Source organism: Balaenoptera physalus, assembly GCF_965194825.1.
Source record: "Balaenoptera physalus genome assembly, chromosome: 9".
Lineage (NCBI taxonomy): Eukaryota > Metazoa > Chordata > Mammalia > Artiodactyla > Balaenopteridae > Balaenoptera > Balaenoptera physalus.
The window spans coordinates 91,053,888-91,066,600 of record NC_138888.1 but is presented as its reverse complement, the minus strand read 5'-3'; the positions used below and the strand labels follow the sequence as shown (position 1 = coordinate 91,066,600).

At 43.9% G+C, this 12,713-nt stretch overlaps 1 protein-coding gene and 1 long non-coding RNA gene across 7 annotated transcripts in view; both read left to right on the top strand.

The window, feature by feature from the left end:
- The window catches only part of LOC309666689, a 90,554-nt gene that overhangs the window by 47,108 nt on the left and 30,733 nt on the right, over positions 1–12,713 (top strand). The gene's annotated exons all lie outside the window — the stretch shown is intronic.
- Positions 495–12,686, top strand: TPBG (trophoblast glycoprotein). Of its 6 annotated transcripts, none has more exons than XR_014267176.1 (3): positions 495–9,062; positions 9,188–9,311; positions 10,394–10,528. XR_014267176.1 is itself a non-coding variant. In XM_082474208.1 (2 exons), exons 1-2 carry the CDS (start codon positions 9,348–9,350, stop codon positions 11,986–11,988), a joined length of 1,911 nt encoding a protein of 636 aa, XP_082330334.1. In that variant the 5' UTR covers positions 9,331–9,347; the 3' UTR covers positions 11,989–12,686. The 6 variants fall into 6 exon arrangements, 3 of the variants coding, with proteins under 3 accessions (XP_082330334.1, XP_082330336.1, XP_082330335.1); XR_014267177.1 differs by adding an exon at positions 9,561–9,680 and having other exon boundaries at positions 495–9,311; positions 10,394–10,412; XM_082474208.1 differs by lacking the exons at positions 495–9,062; positions 9,188–9,311 and adding an exon at positions 9,331–9,663 and having other exon boundaries at positions 10,394–12,686.

Sequence of the window (12,713 nt, the reverse complement as noted above, 5' to 3'; positions counted from 1 at the left end):
AGCCCATATTTTTTAACCATGAACTTCACTTCTAAGGATTTATCCTAGAGCTATACTGGCATATGTGAAAGATGACATGTGTACTCAGTCATTGCTGCATTGCTTGTAATAGCAAAAAGCTGAAAATCTCTTAATAGGGGTTGCTGAAATAAATCGTGGTATATCAGTTTGTGGTAGATTGCACCAGGAGCTCCACTTTTCAGCCCATCCTCTGTACAAGCCCCTTGCCATTTTACTTTGCAGCACTCATTCACTGTGCACCTGAGGGGTCTAATTCCTTATTCCTTGGCTTTAGCATGTGATTTGCTTTGGCTGACAGAGTGGTGACAGATGTGATGCCAGCTGTATCTTAAAAGGGACTTACATGGATTAAGCTTGCTTGCTCTCATGCTTCTACTGCCTTGGCTGTTCCACTGGTCTTGGGAGGAAGGTAATAGCCATTTGGAGCAGAACTGTCTTCAGACAAGGTGTTTCAGTCAAGCCCAACCTAGAATAGAGCCCACCAATCAAATCAATTTGCAGAAGCGTGAGCCAGCCCAGATTAGCAGAGTTTGCCAACCAAGCCCAACCCAAATGATCCAATCCTCAGCCAACCTACAGATGCATAAGCTATGCTTATAAAGAATTGTTTTAAGCCACTGAGTTTGGACGTGGTTAATTACACAGCAATAGGTAGCTAATAAACAGTCTAGTGAATACCATCTGCCCATTATTACCCTAAGAATGAAGAATCTCTGAGTCTCATTGTTCAATTAAACATAGTGCAGAACAATGTGCAGTGTTCAATTATTTGTGAAAAGGAATTTGCATACACGTGCGTAAGATCTAACTGTAAAGATACACACAGAAACCTGATAAAAGTCGGTTGTCTGTGGAGTGGTTAACTGGATAGCCGAGGGATAGGATTGGAAAGAGATTTCCCCTTGTATTACCTTCCTGCCACTTTTGAAGTTTCAACTGTTTAAATGCATTATACATTTCAAAAAAGAAATTAAATTATTTTTAAAAACTGAGGCTATTCATAGAGCTCCAAATTCTTCTAGCATCTAATAGAGCAGAAAAAATTCTGAAATCAGTTCAATTTTTCTTCCCTCGCCCAGTGCCAATTTTGCTTCGATAATTGTAGGATTCTTTACTATTTCCTTAAATCAGGAGTTTCAATGATGTTTGTCTAGGTGTAGAACTCTAATTTATTATTATTTCTTCATAGCTAGAATATATATGTAAAGAACTCTTAACACTCAATTGTAAGAAGATAAATGGCTCAATAAAAATGGACAAATGAATTGATCAGACACTTCATGAAAGAAGATACACAGGTGGCAAATATACTCATTAAAAGGTGCTCAACATCACTGCGACAATTAAAAGCAAAATTAGATACCACTACACGTTTTAGAACATCTAAAATTAAAAAAATCTAACAATATCAAGTGTTGGAAGGATGTGGAGCAACTGGAACTCTTCTTCACTGAGGGGAGGATTGTAAAATGGTATAACCACTTTGGAAACTAGTTTGGCATTCCTGAAAAAGTTAAAAATGAATCTACCATATGACCTATCCATTCCACGTCTTGATATTTACCCAAGAGAAGTGAAAGCATATGCCCAAAGACTTGAATGTGAATGTTTATCGCAGCTTCATACGTGATAGCCCCAAACTGGAAAAAGTCCAAATGTCCATCAATAGGTAAAGGGATATACAAATTGTCCTATATCTATATCATAGAATACTACTTAGTAAAGAAATGAAAATCAATTATTGATGGTCATAACAACATGTATAAATCCCAAATTAATTATGCTGAGTGAAAAGAAGCCAGATAAAAAAGAGCACATACTGTATTATTCCATTTATATAAAATTCTAGAAAATTCAAACTAATCTATAGTGACAGAAATCAAATTAATGGTTGCCTGGGCATGGGTTGGGGTGAGGGTGACATGTGGATAGAGAGATTATAAAAGGTCATGAGAAAACTTTTGAGGGTGATGAATATGTTAACTTTCTTGAATGATGGTTTCAAGAATGTATGTATATGTCAAAACTTATCAATTTGTTCACTTTAATTATATACAAAAGAAAACTGAAAAAGAAACCAAATATTAGGATTTGTAAAGCTGAGTAGTAGACACAAGCTTTTGTTATACAATCCTCTGCTGTTATGTGTTTTCTATATTTAATAACAAAATATTTTAATTCAATTAAAAAAGAAAACTAGATTTCCCACACTTGAGTTAATTGATTTAATAAACAGATGGAAACAATAAGTTTCCATGAAAACAAGGCTTTTGTCTGTTTAATTCATCATTGCATCCTCAGTTCTCAGGACAGTGCCTAGAAGCACTTATGCCCTCCAAAGTTATTTAATCTAACAAATAATGAATAAACTCAATTTATTCATAACTACTGATTATTTTCTTATTTTAAGGAAGATTTCCAATTCCTTAGAGTAAAGCTTCGAAGTTATGGAACAATTTTAATGATTGCCTGTACTGTGGAGGGTGCCAAGAGAATAGGAAACCTTCAGCATATATATAATTACTTGTATTCAGGCAGCTTGCAACACCAAAGCCCTACTGCTTGTTGACGGGTGGAACCCTGATTATTGAACACTTACCGGTCAGTGGCTGTGCCATACTAGTTGTAAACTATTTTGAATATCACGTCTTTGCAAATGTCATCACACCAATATTTTGTGGGTTCAAGTACCTCCTGATGTCACACATTCCTCCAGCAGGCTTTTGTTCAAGTTCAATAATAGGTATCCTCTGACATGCCCTTTGCACCCAACTCCTTTATTCTACCATTTTAAATGAATTAAAATATTTTCTTATTAAATATAGAAAACACATACTCAACACCCACCCACTGTTCAGGCCATATGATTTGATGCTGGCTTGATTTTGTCTCTCTAGTTAAACTCTTTAACTTCATTCTTTTTTTCACTGCCAAGGTAATGTGATAAAATTCTATTCCAAAATACACAATATTTTTAGCCTTCTCTTCCTGGACTTTTATATGGGGAGCTAAACCAAATCTGATAAATATTCACTTATTGGCTTTGAATATTTCAAGCAGTGCTAGCAGGCAACTTATTGACCTATGTGCTTTAGCTCACTGGATAAGACTTGTAAAATAGATTAGAGACACCTGGGTCATATATCTGAGTTTTGGCCTAAGTCTATCTGCTGAACCTCTGCCATGGACATGCAATAGACTGCCTGTCAATGTGCCAGGATTAGAAAATTTTTAAGGAAAATTTCTGGCTTTGGAGGTGGCTCTGTTTGGAAGACAAAGTGAATTCCATACAAAAAAGCTACATTAGTAAACATTTATTGAACTGTATTAAATTTAATTGAAATTAATTAAATTTGGATGGTAGCTACAACTGCAACTGCTCCCATTGCTTGGCTGAATTCCAGTTTTGGTTTAGAACCCAGTTTGGGCAAGGACTAGAGAAATGGAAAATCTTCAATGTCAACTTCAAAGTTGAATTAATTTACATTAGAAAAAGAGTATTAGGTAACACTGCTGATTTAAATATTTATCACAATTTCTTTTAAAAAGACAATAATTTCAACCAAATAAGCCAGGTCTTCTTCAAGCAAATAAATTCACTGTTCTGTCCTTTACTCCAGGTATTTTTCAGCTTCCTTACAGTCAAATTTGACTCTTCAATCTAGGGTTATTAGGATTTCTCTTGGGCATCATTTAAAATAGAGAAACTATCTATTATATTACATGTTTTAGAATTATAAATACCTGTATTCTCGCCTCAATATTGAATAAATTACCAAGATTTATAGATTCTACCTCTTAAGTATCTATACAGGTTACTTTCAAACTTTTTAAAACAAGTATTTTATAAAGCCCCTTTATATAAAGCATATCTTCACACCAATTTTAAAATATATATTATACTAACTATAAGAGGGAAATAAGAGGAGCATAATTAAATGTTAACTAACATGTAGTATAACATATAAATAACTATACTAGAAGATCTAATGAAGTGGTAATTTACTTCCACCTACTTATAAACAGGCTAGGATTTAAGAGAAATTAGACTAAGATTCAAATGAATAGTGAAAAGATAATAGTTTGCCTTTACATTAGACATTTTGAAATAAGAATTACTGTAAATGCAATAAATACAAATGCACACTAATACAGTTGGGTTGTATTAGTGTCTCAAATAGCATGAGTGGCATAGCTGTCAGCGATAAAATTTTGGTAGAGTCCCAAACAAAACAATAATTTTTCTTCAATGAACATGGTAGCTGCATTCCTGGAAAATTCAGTGTATATTAAAACCATTTTTTAAAAAAATTTATTTATTTATTTTTGGCTGTGTTGGGTCTTCGTTTCTGTGCAAGGGCTTTCTCTAGTTGCGGCAAGCGGGGGCCACTCTTCATCACAGTGCGCGGGCCTTTCACTATCGTGGCCTCTCTCTCTTGCTGCGGAGCACAGGCTCCAGATGCGCAGGCTCAGTAATTGTGGCTCACAGGCCCAGCTGCTCCGCGGAATGTGGGATCTTCCCAGACCAGGGCTCGAACCCATGTCCCCTGCATTAGCAGGCAGACTCTCAACCACTGCGCCACCAGGGAAGCCCATTAAAACCATTTTATAACTATTTGCAATTTAAATGTAGAATGGAGTTGTTTCTAGGCTGAGATGATTATAATCAGGTTTTTCACCTACAAGATTGCCTAGATGGATACTTGAAAGTCATGTGGGAAGCAGGATAATTTTTCATTGTATGATATTGTCTCTCTAATTGCAGGATAGCTAACATCCCTGTCCTGTACACACTAAAGGCCAGTAGCTCTCCCCAATGATTGTGGCAACCAGAAAATGCCTCCACAAATATCCAAAATGCCCACTAGGGGCCGTGTCACCCTGTTGAGAACCACTGGTCTATGTAATCCGTTCCTGCCTTGTCAATCTTTTAACACTGCTTTAGTTTAGTTCTCCAACATGCATCACTTGGATCTCCCAATTTCTCTCCCTGCCCTCAGTCTCTCTGCCTATAACCTACCCTTCAAACAGATTGCAGAGGTGATCTTTGTAAAATGCACATCTGATCACGTCGTTCCCCTGCTAAATATCTTCGCAGGCTCCCCAGCTCTATAGGATGAAATCAAACTTTTTCCAATAGAGGGCAGTAATCTGATCCCACCATGTTTCAAATCTGGCCTTATACCACTCTCTCCAATGCGTGCTGTGCCCTTCCCCACGTAGTCTCTAGAACTGAACAAGTTCTCTAAGTCTTTTCACCAACTTGCCAATCTTTTGTCTAGCAAGTTCCTACTAATACTTCAAAATGCAGTTCAGGCATTACTTCCCCCATGAAGTCTTCTCCAGTCTCCCCACTCCACCACGACCCTTGCAGTCACCATATGTTTTGTAACTGTTAGGTAGTGTGCCTTCACCACTAGACTGTGAGTTATCTGAAGACAGGGATTTTTATCCTATTTACCTCTGTACCCCAAGAACATCAAATAGCTGGAGGGCATACAGTAACGACTTAAAAAGTTAAATACACTTAAAGCTGAATAATCCTGTAATGTTCACTATTTGGAAAGTTCTGCAGATTGTTATATAATTGTTTTATTTATGTTTCAAGGTTTTCTCATCCTTGAAGAATCACATATTTACATCCAGTTTAATCTTTCCAATTTTACAGCCTTTTAGCTTGTTCTTTCTTTAGTATTTATTTAATTTCTGATAAATCCTGAAATGTCATTGCTATATTTTTCTTTTACTAGCTCCAACCCCCATTGTACTGACTCATGAAACAAATATGTCCTTTTCAACCCATTCCCTAGTTAATATTTTACTTAATTTAGTTTATATATCTCAGACAAGAAGCTTATTTCTTTCTCAAATGATTTGAAATCAGCACATGAGAAGAGTTTTCTTTTTAATCGTTAACAATTAAAATATATTTTTCCCCCCAAATTGACTGTCAAGTTGATTGTTCTGGTTTTAAGGGCTGGTTCACGGTTTTACGACATGTGTGTTTGACATTCACCAATGTTTGACTTTGTTTTAGAAATTTTTTGGATTTGAGAGTGTTCACCTTTATCAACTCCTTTGCTAATTTAAGGCAGAGACCAAAATTAACTAGTCTTAAATAACCTTGATGTTTGTCCATGCTGCACCACATGGTTTCTCTCTTCTAGTTACTATGAGGGTAGCCATAATCACCCATCATTTAAAAAAAATACATTATTCCTTGCCTTCCCAGGATTTAGCAGCAATATTTCAAAAATTTACTAATGACTTTCCTTTGGGTCATTAGAAGAAAAACGGTTCCTGCAGAAACAATGTGCTAAATAAATAATAGTGCAGAGACATTTTCCTGGAGGCTACAAAATGACCTATGAAATACACTAGATTGGTTCTTCTCCATTAGGACATTCAGATCCTTCTTATTTTATTTTGGAATGGAAGAATAAATGGGGGAAAATGTGCTCTGAAATTCTCTGTTCTGCTTTAGAGCATGTAAATAGCATCATGCACAAAAAAATTTTCAAGCTGTCAGGAGTAAAGCAAGTATGATAATTCCGGATAATTAGATGCTGAAGACAATCAAAATAGAACTGATCCTAGTAAGCTTTTCTCACTTGAAGGAAACTTCTTTAAAAAGTAGTTACTGATCTTAATGTCTTTCAATAGGGCAGTTAAAAAATGTGGCAAAACAATCCACAGTACGGAATATTTTGCAGTCTATAAAATAAAGAAGAAAGCATACCTATATGTATGGACACAGAATGATATATGGTTGTTTTAAAACTAAAAAAAAAAATCATGAATAATACATATACTATGATCCCATTCATATAAAAAATAGCAAAAACAGAAGTAAAATATATGCAAAGAGAGAGATTGGAAAGATACACATACTAAACTGCATTCAATGTTCTGCATTGAAAGCTCTTGTTTCTGTGTTTCTTCCACCAGGTTATGAATTCCTTTGTCACCAGACCAAATACAGGATGCCCAGTTAAATTAGAATTTCAGGTAAAGAACAAAATTTTTTAGTGTAAGTACATCCCAAATATTGCGTGGGACATATTCATACTAAAAAATCATTCATCGTGTATATGAAATTCAAGTTTAGCTGAGTATCCTGTATTTTTATTTGCTAAATCTGGCAACTCTACTTGAAGGAGACCTTAGACTATTCATCCTTGGATTCCTATCACTAACACAGTTACAGGGATATGGTGGGTGCACAATAAATGGCAAGAGGGTGAGTAATTAAGAAGAATACAAAAATAACAGGCAATTTTGCCTGTTATCTCAATTCTCATGGAAATGCCATAACGTTTTATTAGTGGTCCTATTTTACAGATTAAGAAACAGAGGTATACAGAAGCCACACAATGAGTAAGTGGTGGAGCTAAAAATGACCCCAAATTTCTGAGTCCTGATTCAGCAGCCATAACCAACTGCCAGCTGCAGGCAAGTAGAAGAAAATCAGGAGAAAGAGAACCAGGGGAGAGGCTTTGGTTGTGCCTAAGTGATACAGAGTAGGACTTTGCACAAACTCCTCAATTTTGCCTAGAGGCGGAATGTGAGATATTTAAGAAAAGCAGACAAATCTGGGCCTGGTCCCTACCTCCACCACACATTAGAACAAGTTACATAATTTATTCCTGCCTCAGTTTTTCTCCTCTTTAAAACTGCAGTGAGAGAACCTACCTGAGTACTGATGGGAAGAATAAAACAGATAATTTCTGTAAAGTGATCAGCACAGGGCTTGGCAAGTAAAAGACACGGTCAACGCTAGCTATTCTCAGTTCAGAGCCCCAGTTTTTTCATTTGTAAAACAGAATAACAACACGAATAACAAGACAATAGTACTAATGGTATCTATACTGCCGAGTTGACTCTAAGATCGGATGAGAATATATCTTTCTAAATTCTAAAGTGCTTCTCACTCTCCTTAACAGAGCAGAACCAGAATTAATATCATGCCAGAGCATTACTACAGTTTTTTTCCCATGAGTAATTACTTTTGTTTAAAAATTATCAAAGAACTGATTCTTTTCGGTGTACAAAGTTCTATGAATTTTGACACATGTATAGATTTATGTAACCACCACCACCATCAGGATACAGAACATCACTACAGCTTTTCAGATTCTTTTGTCAAAGTGTTTCACATTCGTGTTAAAAAACACTTTTAAAAACAAGAAAAAGAGATTTAGATAAACATGCTGAAGATACAAGTGAACGAAACTGGCTTTTTGCACAAATCGTTGCAGTCTCCAACCTCTCCATGTCTTGTCTGGGTCATTTTGGCTATTGGCTCTGCAGACTATCTCTTCCCACAAAAGTAATAAGGAATCAACTTAAGAGTTGGGGCCTTTTGTCACACTAAAGGCACACGTCACAGGCACAAACTTCGGCATTCTTTATTCGATCCTTTTCATATTACCAGATCTTAATTTCCCCAACTGTTTTCTCTAATTGCCATTTTCTTTCTAAAACGAACAAGCCTTGAATAACCAGCACCTTCTCATCCTTTCAGGGAAATTATTTGATCGGGAGAAGGGAGATACAGAGTCACTGAGAGATCAAGGATTGAGCTTGCAGGACCCCAAACCTCTCCGATGTAACAAATCCCCCCTATACTCAGTCATTCAGTCTCCTTTCCCGACTTCAGCCTCTGGGTTCCCTGCCTACCTGGCGCCTCCTGGGGCGTTAGACATTGGTACCAAACTTCTGCTCTCCCCAGGCGGCCTCCCTCCCACTCCCACCCCATGAACTCTCCCATCTTAAGTGACTTGCACTGACACATCGCTGCTACATCTGGTGAGCGGGGCGGGTCCGCTTTCCGGGTGACTCACGTCCTCTCTGTATGCCTTTTGTTTCTAGGACGCTTTGGCGGCCGTTTTCTTCCTTCTGCTTTTAATTTGGGGATAGGGAAAAGCTCATGAATCAAGAGTGAATCTCTTCTCCACCAATCTTTCCCCCCTTCTTCTTAAAGTTAGCTCTCTCCCTTCACAAGTTCCGTAACTATCCGGAGAAGTGCGGGGGCGGGACAGGTAGGGACGCGTTAATTACACCTAAATCTGAAGTTGGCAGTCTAACGTTATCACTTCGGTGGGAAGACTGCGAAACTCCCTTGCAGGCTGCTGGGCGTTTTACCGCTGCCGCTGTGCATTTTCAGCTCCCTTCTTGACGCTGCTGCTTCGCGTTGCTCTGTCACGCCTAAATCTACCCGGTTACTGCCTTAAGTGCCCGAATCAGGACGAATTCCACGAGATTCACCAGTGGTTTTGTTCCTGTCCAAGGTAAGTCCAGTATGCAAAACGAGGAACCACCAAAGGATGTCGGGGAAGGGGGAGAAGAAGGGATTCCCTCACCTTTTCCGGCGCATTCCTCGTCAGTTTCCACCAGGACGAGGTGCGCAGCGCAGACCCCCCCCCCCCCGCCTCCTTTATTCAATCCCCCCACCGAGGTCTGCCGAGGCTGGCCGCGCGGCCGGAGCAGCCCCTCCGGCAGGCCTGCCCTCCCCCGCCCCCCGGATTGGTTTTTCCCAGCTGCGGAGGTTGGGCCTGGGGCTGGGGTGCGAGGAGAGTCGGCGCGCAGCTCGGACCCGAGAAGTCCCCGCGACTCTAGTGGGACCGGGAGTTGTCTCGGGAGGTGGCGGGCGCGCGGAGGTGAGCGGTGGGGAGCGGGCGGAGGCGGTGGCTCCGGGGCCCCTCCCCACCCTCGGGCAGGAGAGGAGCGCAGGTCCGGGTTCCGCCGTCGCTTTGTTCGCGGCCTCTCCCCTCCCTTTTGGAGAGGACTGGAACGCCCTCGGATCCGAGGGGCTGGCGGGGGCGCCGGCTGGGGGGCGCCAGCTATCCGCTCCTCCACTTAATCCGAGAGGGTTCTGAGAGATCAAAATACTCCTGTAACGGGAAACTTCCCTCTCGTCCTCACCTGGACCGGGAGGAGAAGTCCGGGCGGGGGGCGGAGACCCCGGAAGGCAGGTCGTCTGCGGAGTCGGTGGGGGGAAGGAGCTGGGAGAGTGAGAAGTTTGGCCGGGAGGTGCTGGGGATTAAGCGAGAAGTTCGATGCGGGGGAGGGGGGGGGGGACGAATCGGATCGGGAAAGGCGGAGGGCGGGAGCTGGAAGGGTATATATAGCAGGGGCCGCAGTAGAAGGCAGACTTCGCGCTCCGGCATCTCGGGTCGCGCGCCCCTCTCCCGGGTACGGATCTGCGTGTACGGATCTGCGTGGCGCGCTGGAGGCGGCGAGGCTCGGACGGGCTTAAAGGAGGGAGGTCTCGGGTACCGAGTGGGGACGACTTGGCTGGCAGAGGCCGGTTCCTGCACTCGGGGAGCTGCGGGCGCCGCTGCCCCTCACGCTTCTCTCCCGCTTGTCCCAGGTCGCGCCGCGGATCCTGCGCAAGGCGCCAACAAAAGAGGCGAGGAGGTGCCCCCCGGGGGCGGCCGCTGGAAGCGGAGCGCGGAGCTGAGCGTCCCGACCCGCCGTGCGTACTTTCTGGAGGGAAGGGGCGGGGGGCTCGGCCCCGGGAGGGGGACGCCCGGTGGCGAGGGGCTTAGCCAAGTTCCGGCGGCGGCGGCGGCGGCCCTCCTCAGCTTTCACAAGAGGAAAGTTTTCTCCAGACGCTTCCGGCCGGCCCGCGCCCTCCGGGCCCAACCCCCCGAACCTTCGGAGCGGGCAGCGTCCCAGCCCAGCTCCGGGGAGACCCGAGCCGCGATGCCTGGGGGGTGCTCCCGGGGCCCCGCCGCCGGGGACGGGAGGCTGCGGCTGGCACGGCTGGCGCTGGTCCTCCTGGGCTGGGTCTCCTCGTCCTCCCTCCCCTCCTCCGCGTCCTCCTCCACCTCCTCGGCGCTCCCGGTCTCTGCGGCGTCCGCCCAGCCCCAGCTGCCGGGCCGATGCCCCCCGGCGTGCGAGTGCTCCGAGGCGGCGCGCACCGTCAAGTGCGTGAACCGCAACCTGACCGAGGTGCCCGCGGACCTGCCCCCCTACGTGCGCAACCTCTTCCTCACCGGCAATCAGCTGGCCGTGCTCCCCGCCGGGGCCTTCGCCCGCCGGCCGCCGCTGGCCGAGCTGGCCGCGCTCAACCTCAGCGGCAGCCACCTGGAGGAGGTGCGCGCCGGCGCCTTCGAGCATCTGCCCAGCCTGCGCCAGCTCGACCTCAGCCACAACCCGCTGGCCGACCTCAGCCCCTTCGCCTTCTCGGGCGGCAACGCCAGCGTCGCGGCCCCCAGCCCCTTGGTGGAACTGCTCCTGAACCGCATCGTGCCCCCTGCGGCCGAGCGGCAGAACCGGAGCTTTGAGGGTACGGTGGCAGCGGCCCTGCGAGCGGGCCACGCGCTGCGCGGGCTCCGCCGCCTGGAGCTGGTCAGCAACCACCTCCTCTACCTGCCCCGCGACGTCCTGGCCCAGCTGCCCGGCCTCAGGCACCTGGACCTGCGCAACAACTCGCTGGTGAGCCTGACCTACGTCTCCTTCCGCAACCTGACACACCTCGAAAGCCTCCACCTGGAGAACAACGCCCTCAAGGTCCTGCACAACGGCACCCTGGCAGAGCTGCAGAGCCTGCCCCACGTCAGGGTCTTCCTGGACGACAATCCCTGGGTCTGTGACTGCCACATGGCGGACATGGTGGCCTGGCTCAAGGAGACAGAGGTAGTGCAGGGCAAAGCCAGGCTCACCTGTGCATTCCCGGAAAAAATGAGGAATCGGGTTCTCTTGGAACTCGACAGCTCCGACCTGGAATGTGACCCTATCCTTCCTCCATCCCTGCAGACGTCTTACGTCTTCCTGGGTATTGTTTTAGCCCTGATAGGCGCCATCTTCCTACTGGTTTTGTATCTGAACCGCAAAGGGATAAAAAAGTGGATGCATAACATCAGAGATGCCTGCAGGGATCACATGGAAGGGTATCATTACAGATACGAAATCAACGCGGACCCCAGGTTGACAAACCTCAGTTCTAATTCGGATGTCTGAGAACCACGCGAGGACAGAACGACGACAACTATGCATGAGACGTAGACTTCAGCTTTTATCCTGTCCTAGGCTGGCTCCACCTCCACCCTCCACTGTAGCCGCCACTGACCTTGACTGAAAGCAGTGAAGGGAATTTGCTCCCTTCTTATGTAAAGTTTCTTGGTGTGTTCTGCTACTGTAAGACAATGAACAACTGTGCTTAGTGTTTTATCCTCTTCCTTTTCTGGGAAATCAACACGTCTAGAGGGGTGTTTTCAAGTTTCAGCATGAACATGGCCTCTTGGCTGTCTGTTTCTCTTAGTACAGTTCAAGGTTATCAAGTGTACTCCCACAGATAGCATTCAACAAAAGCTGCCTCAACTTTTTTGAGAAAAAGACATATTTCATAAATATCAGTTTTATTCTCATGTACCAAAATCGTGGAGAGAATGATTGCATTCCATAAACTGCCCGCAGACCTTAGCAAGCTCTTCAAAGTAACTCCATAGCACACAGGAGCGCCTGCATCCGAGAGCATGCTTACATTTTCCTGTTCTGCATATTACAAAAAATAACTTGCAACTTCAGATAACTTCTTTGACAAGTTACTTTTTTGATTGCAGTTTATATGAAACTGTGCTGAAGTTTTTTTATAAACTGCATCGAGATCCAGCAAACTAAATTGTTCAAAAAAAATTCAATAAAGATTCTTAAAAGAATTACAGTTGTGTTCAAGTTTCCTATTT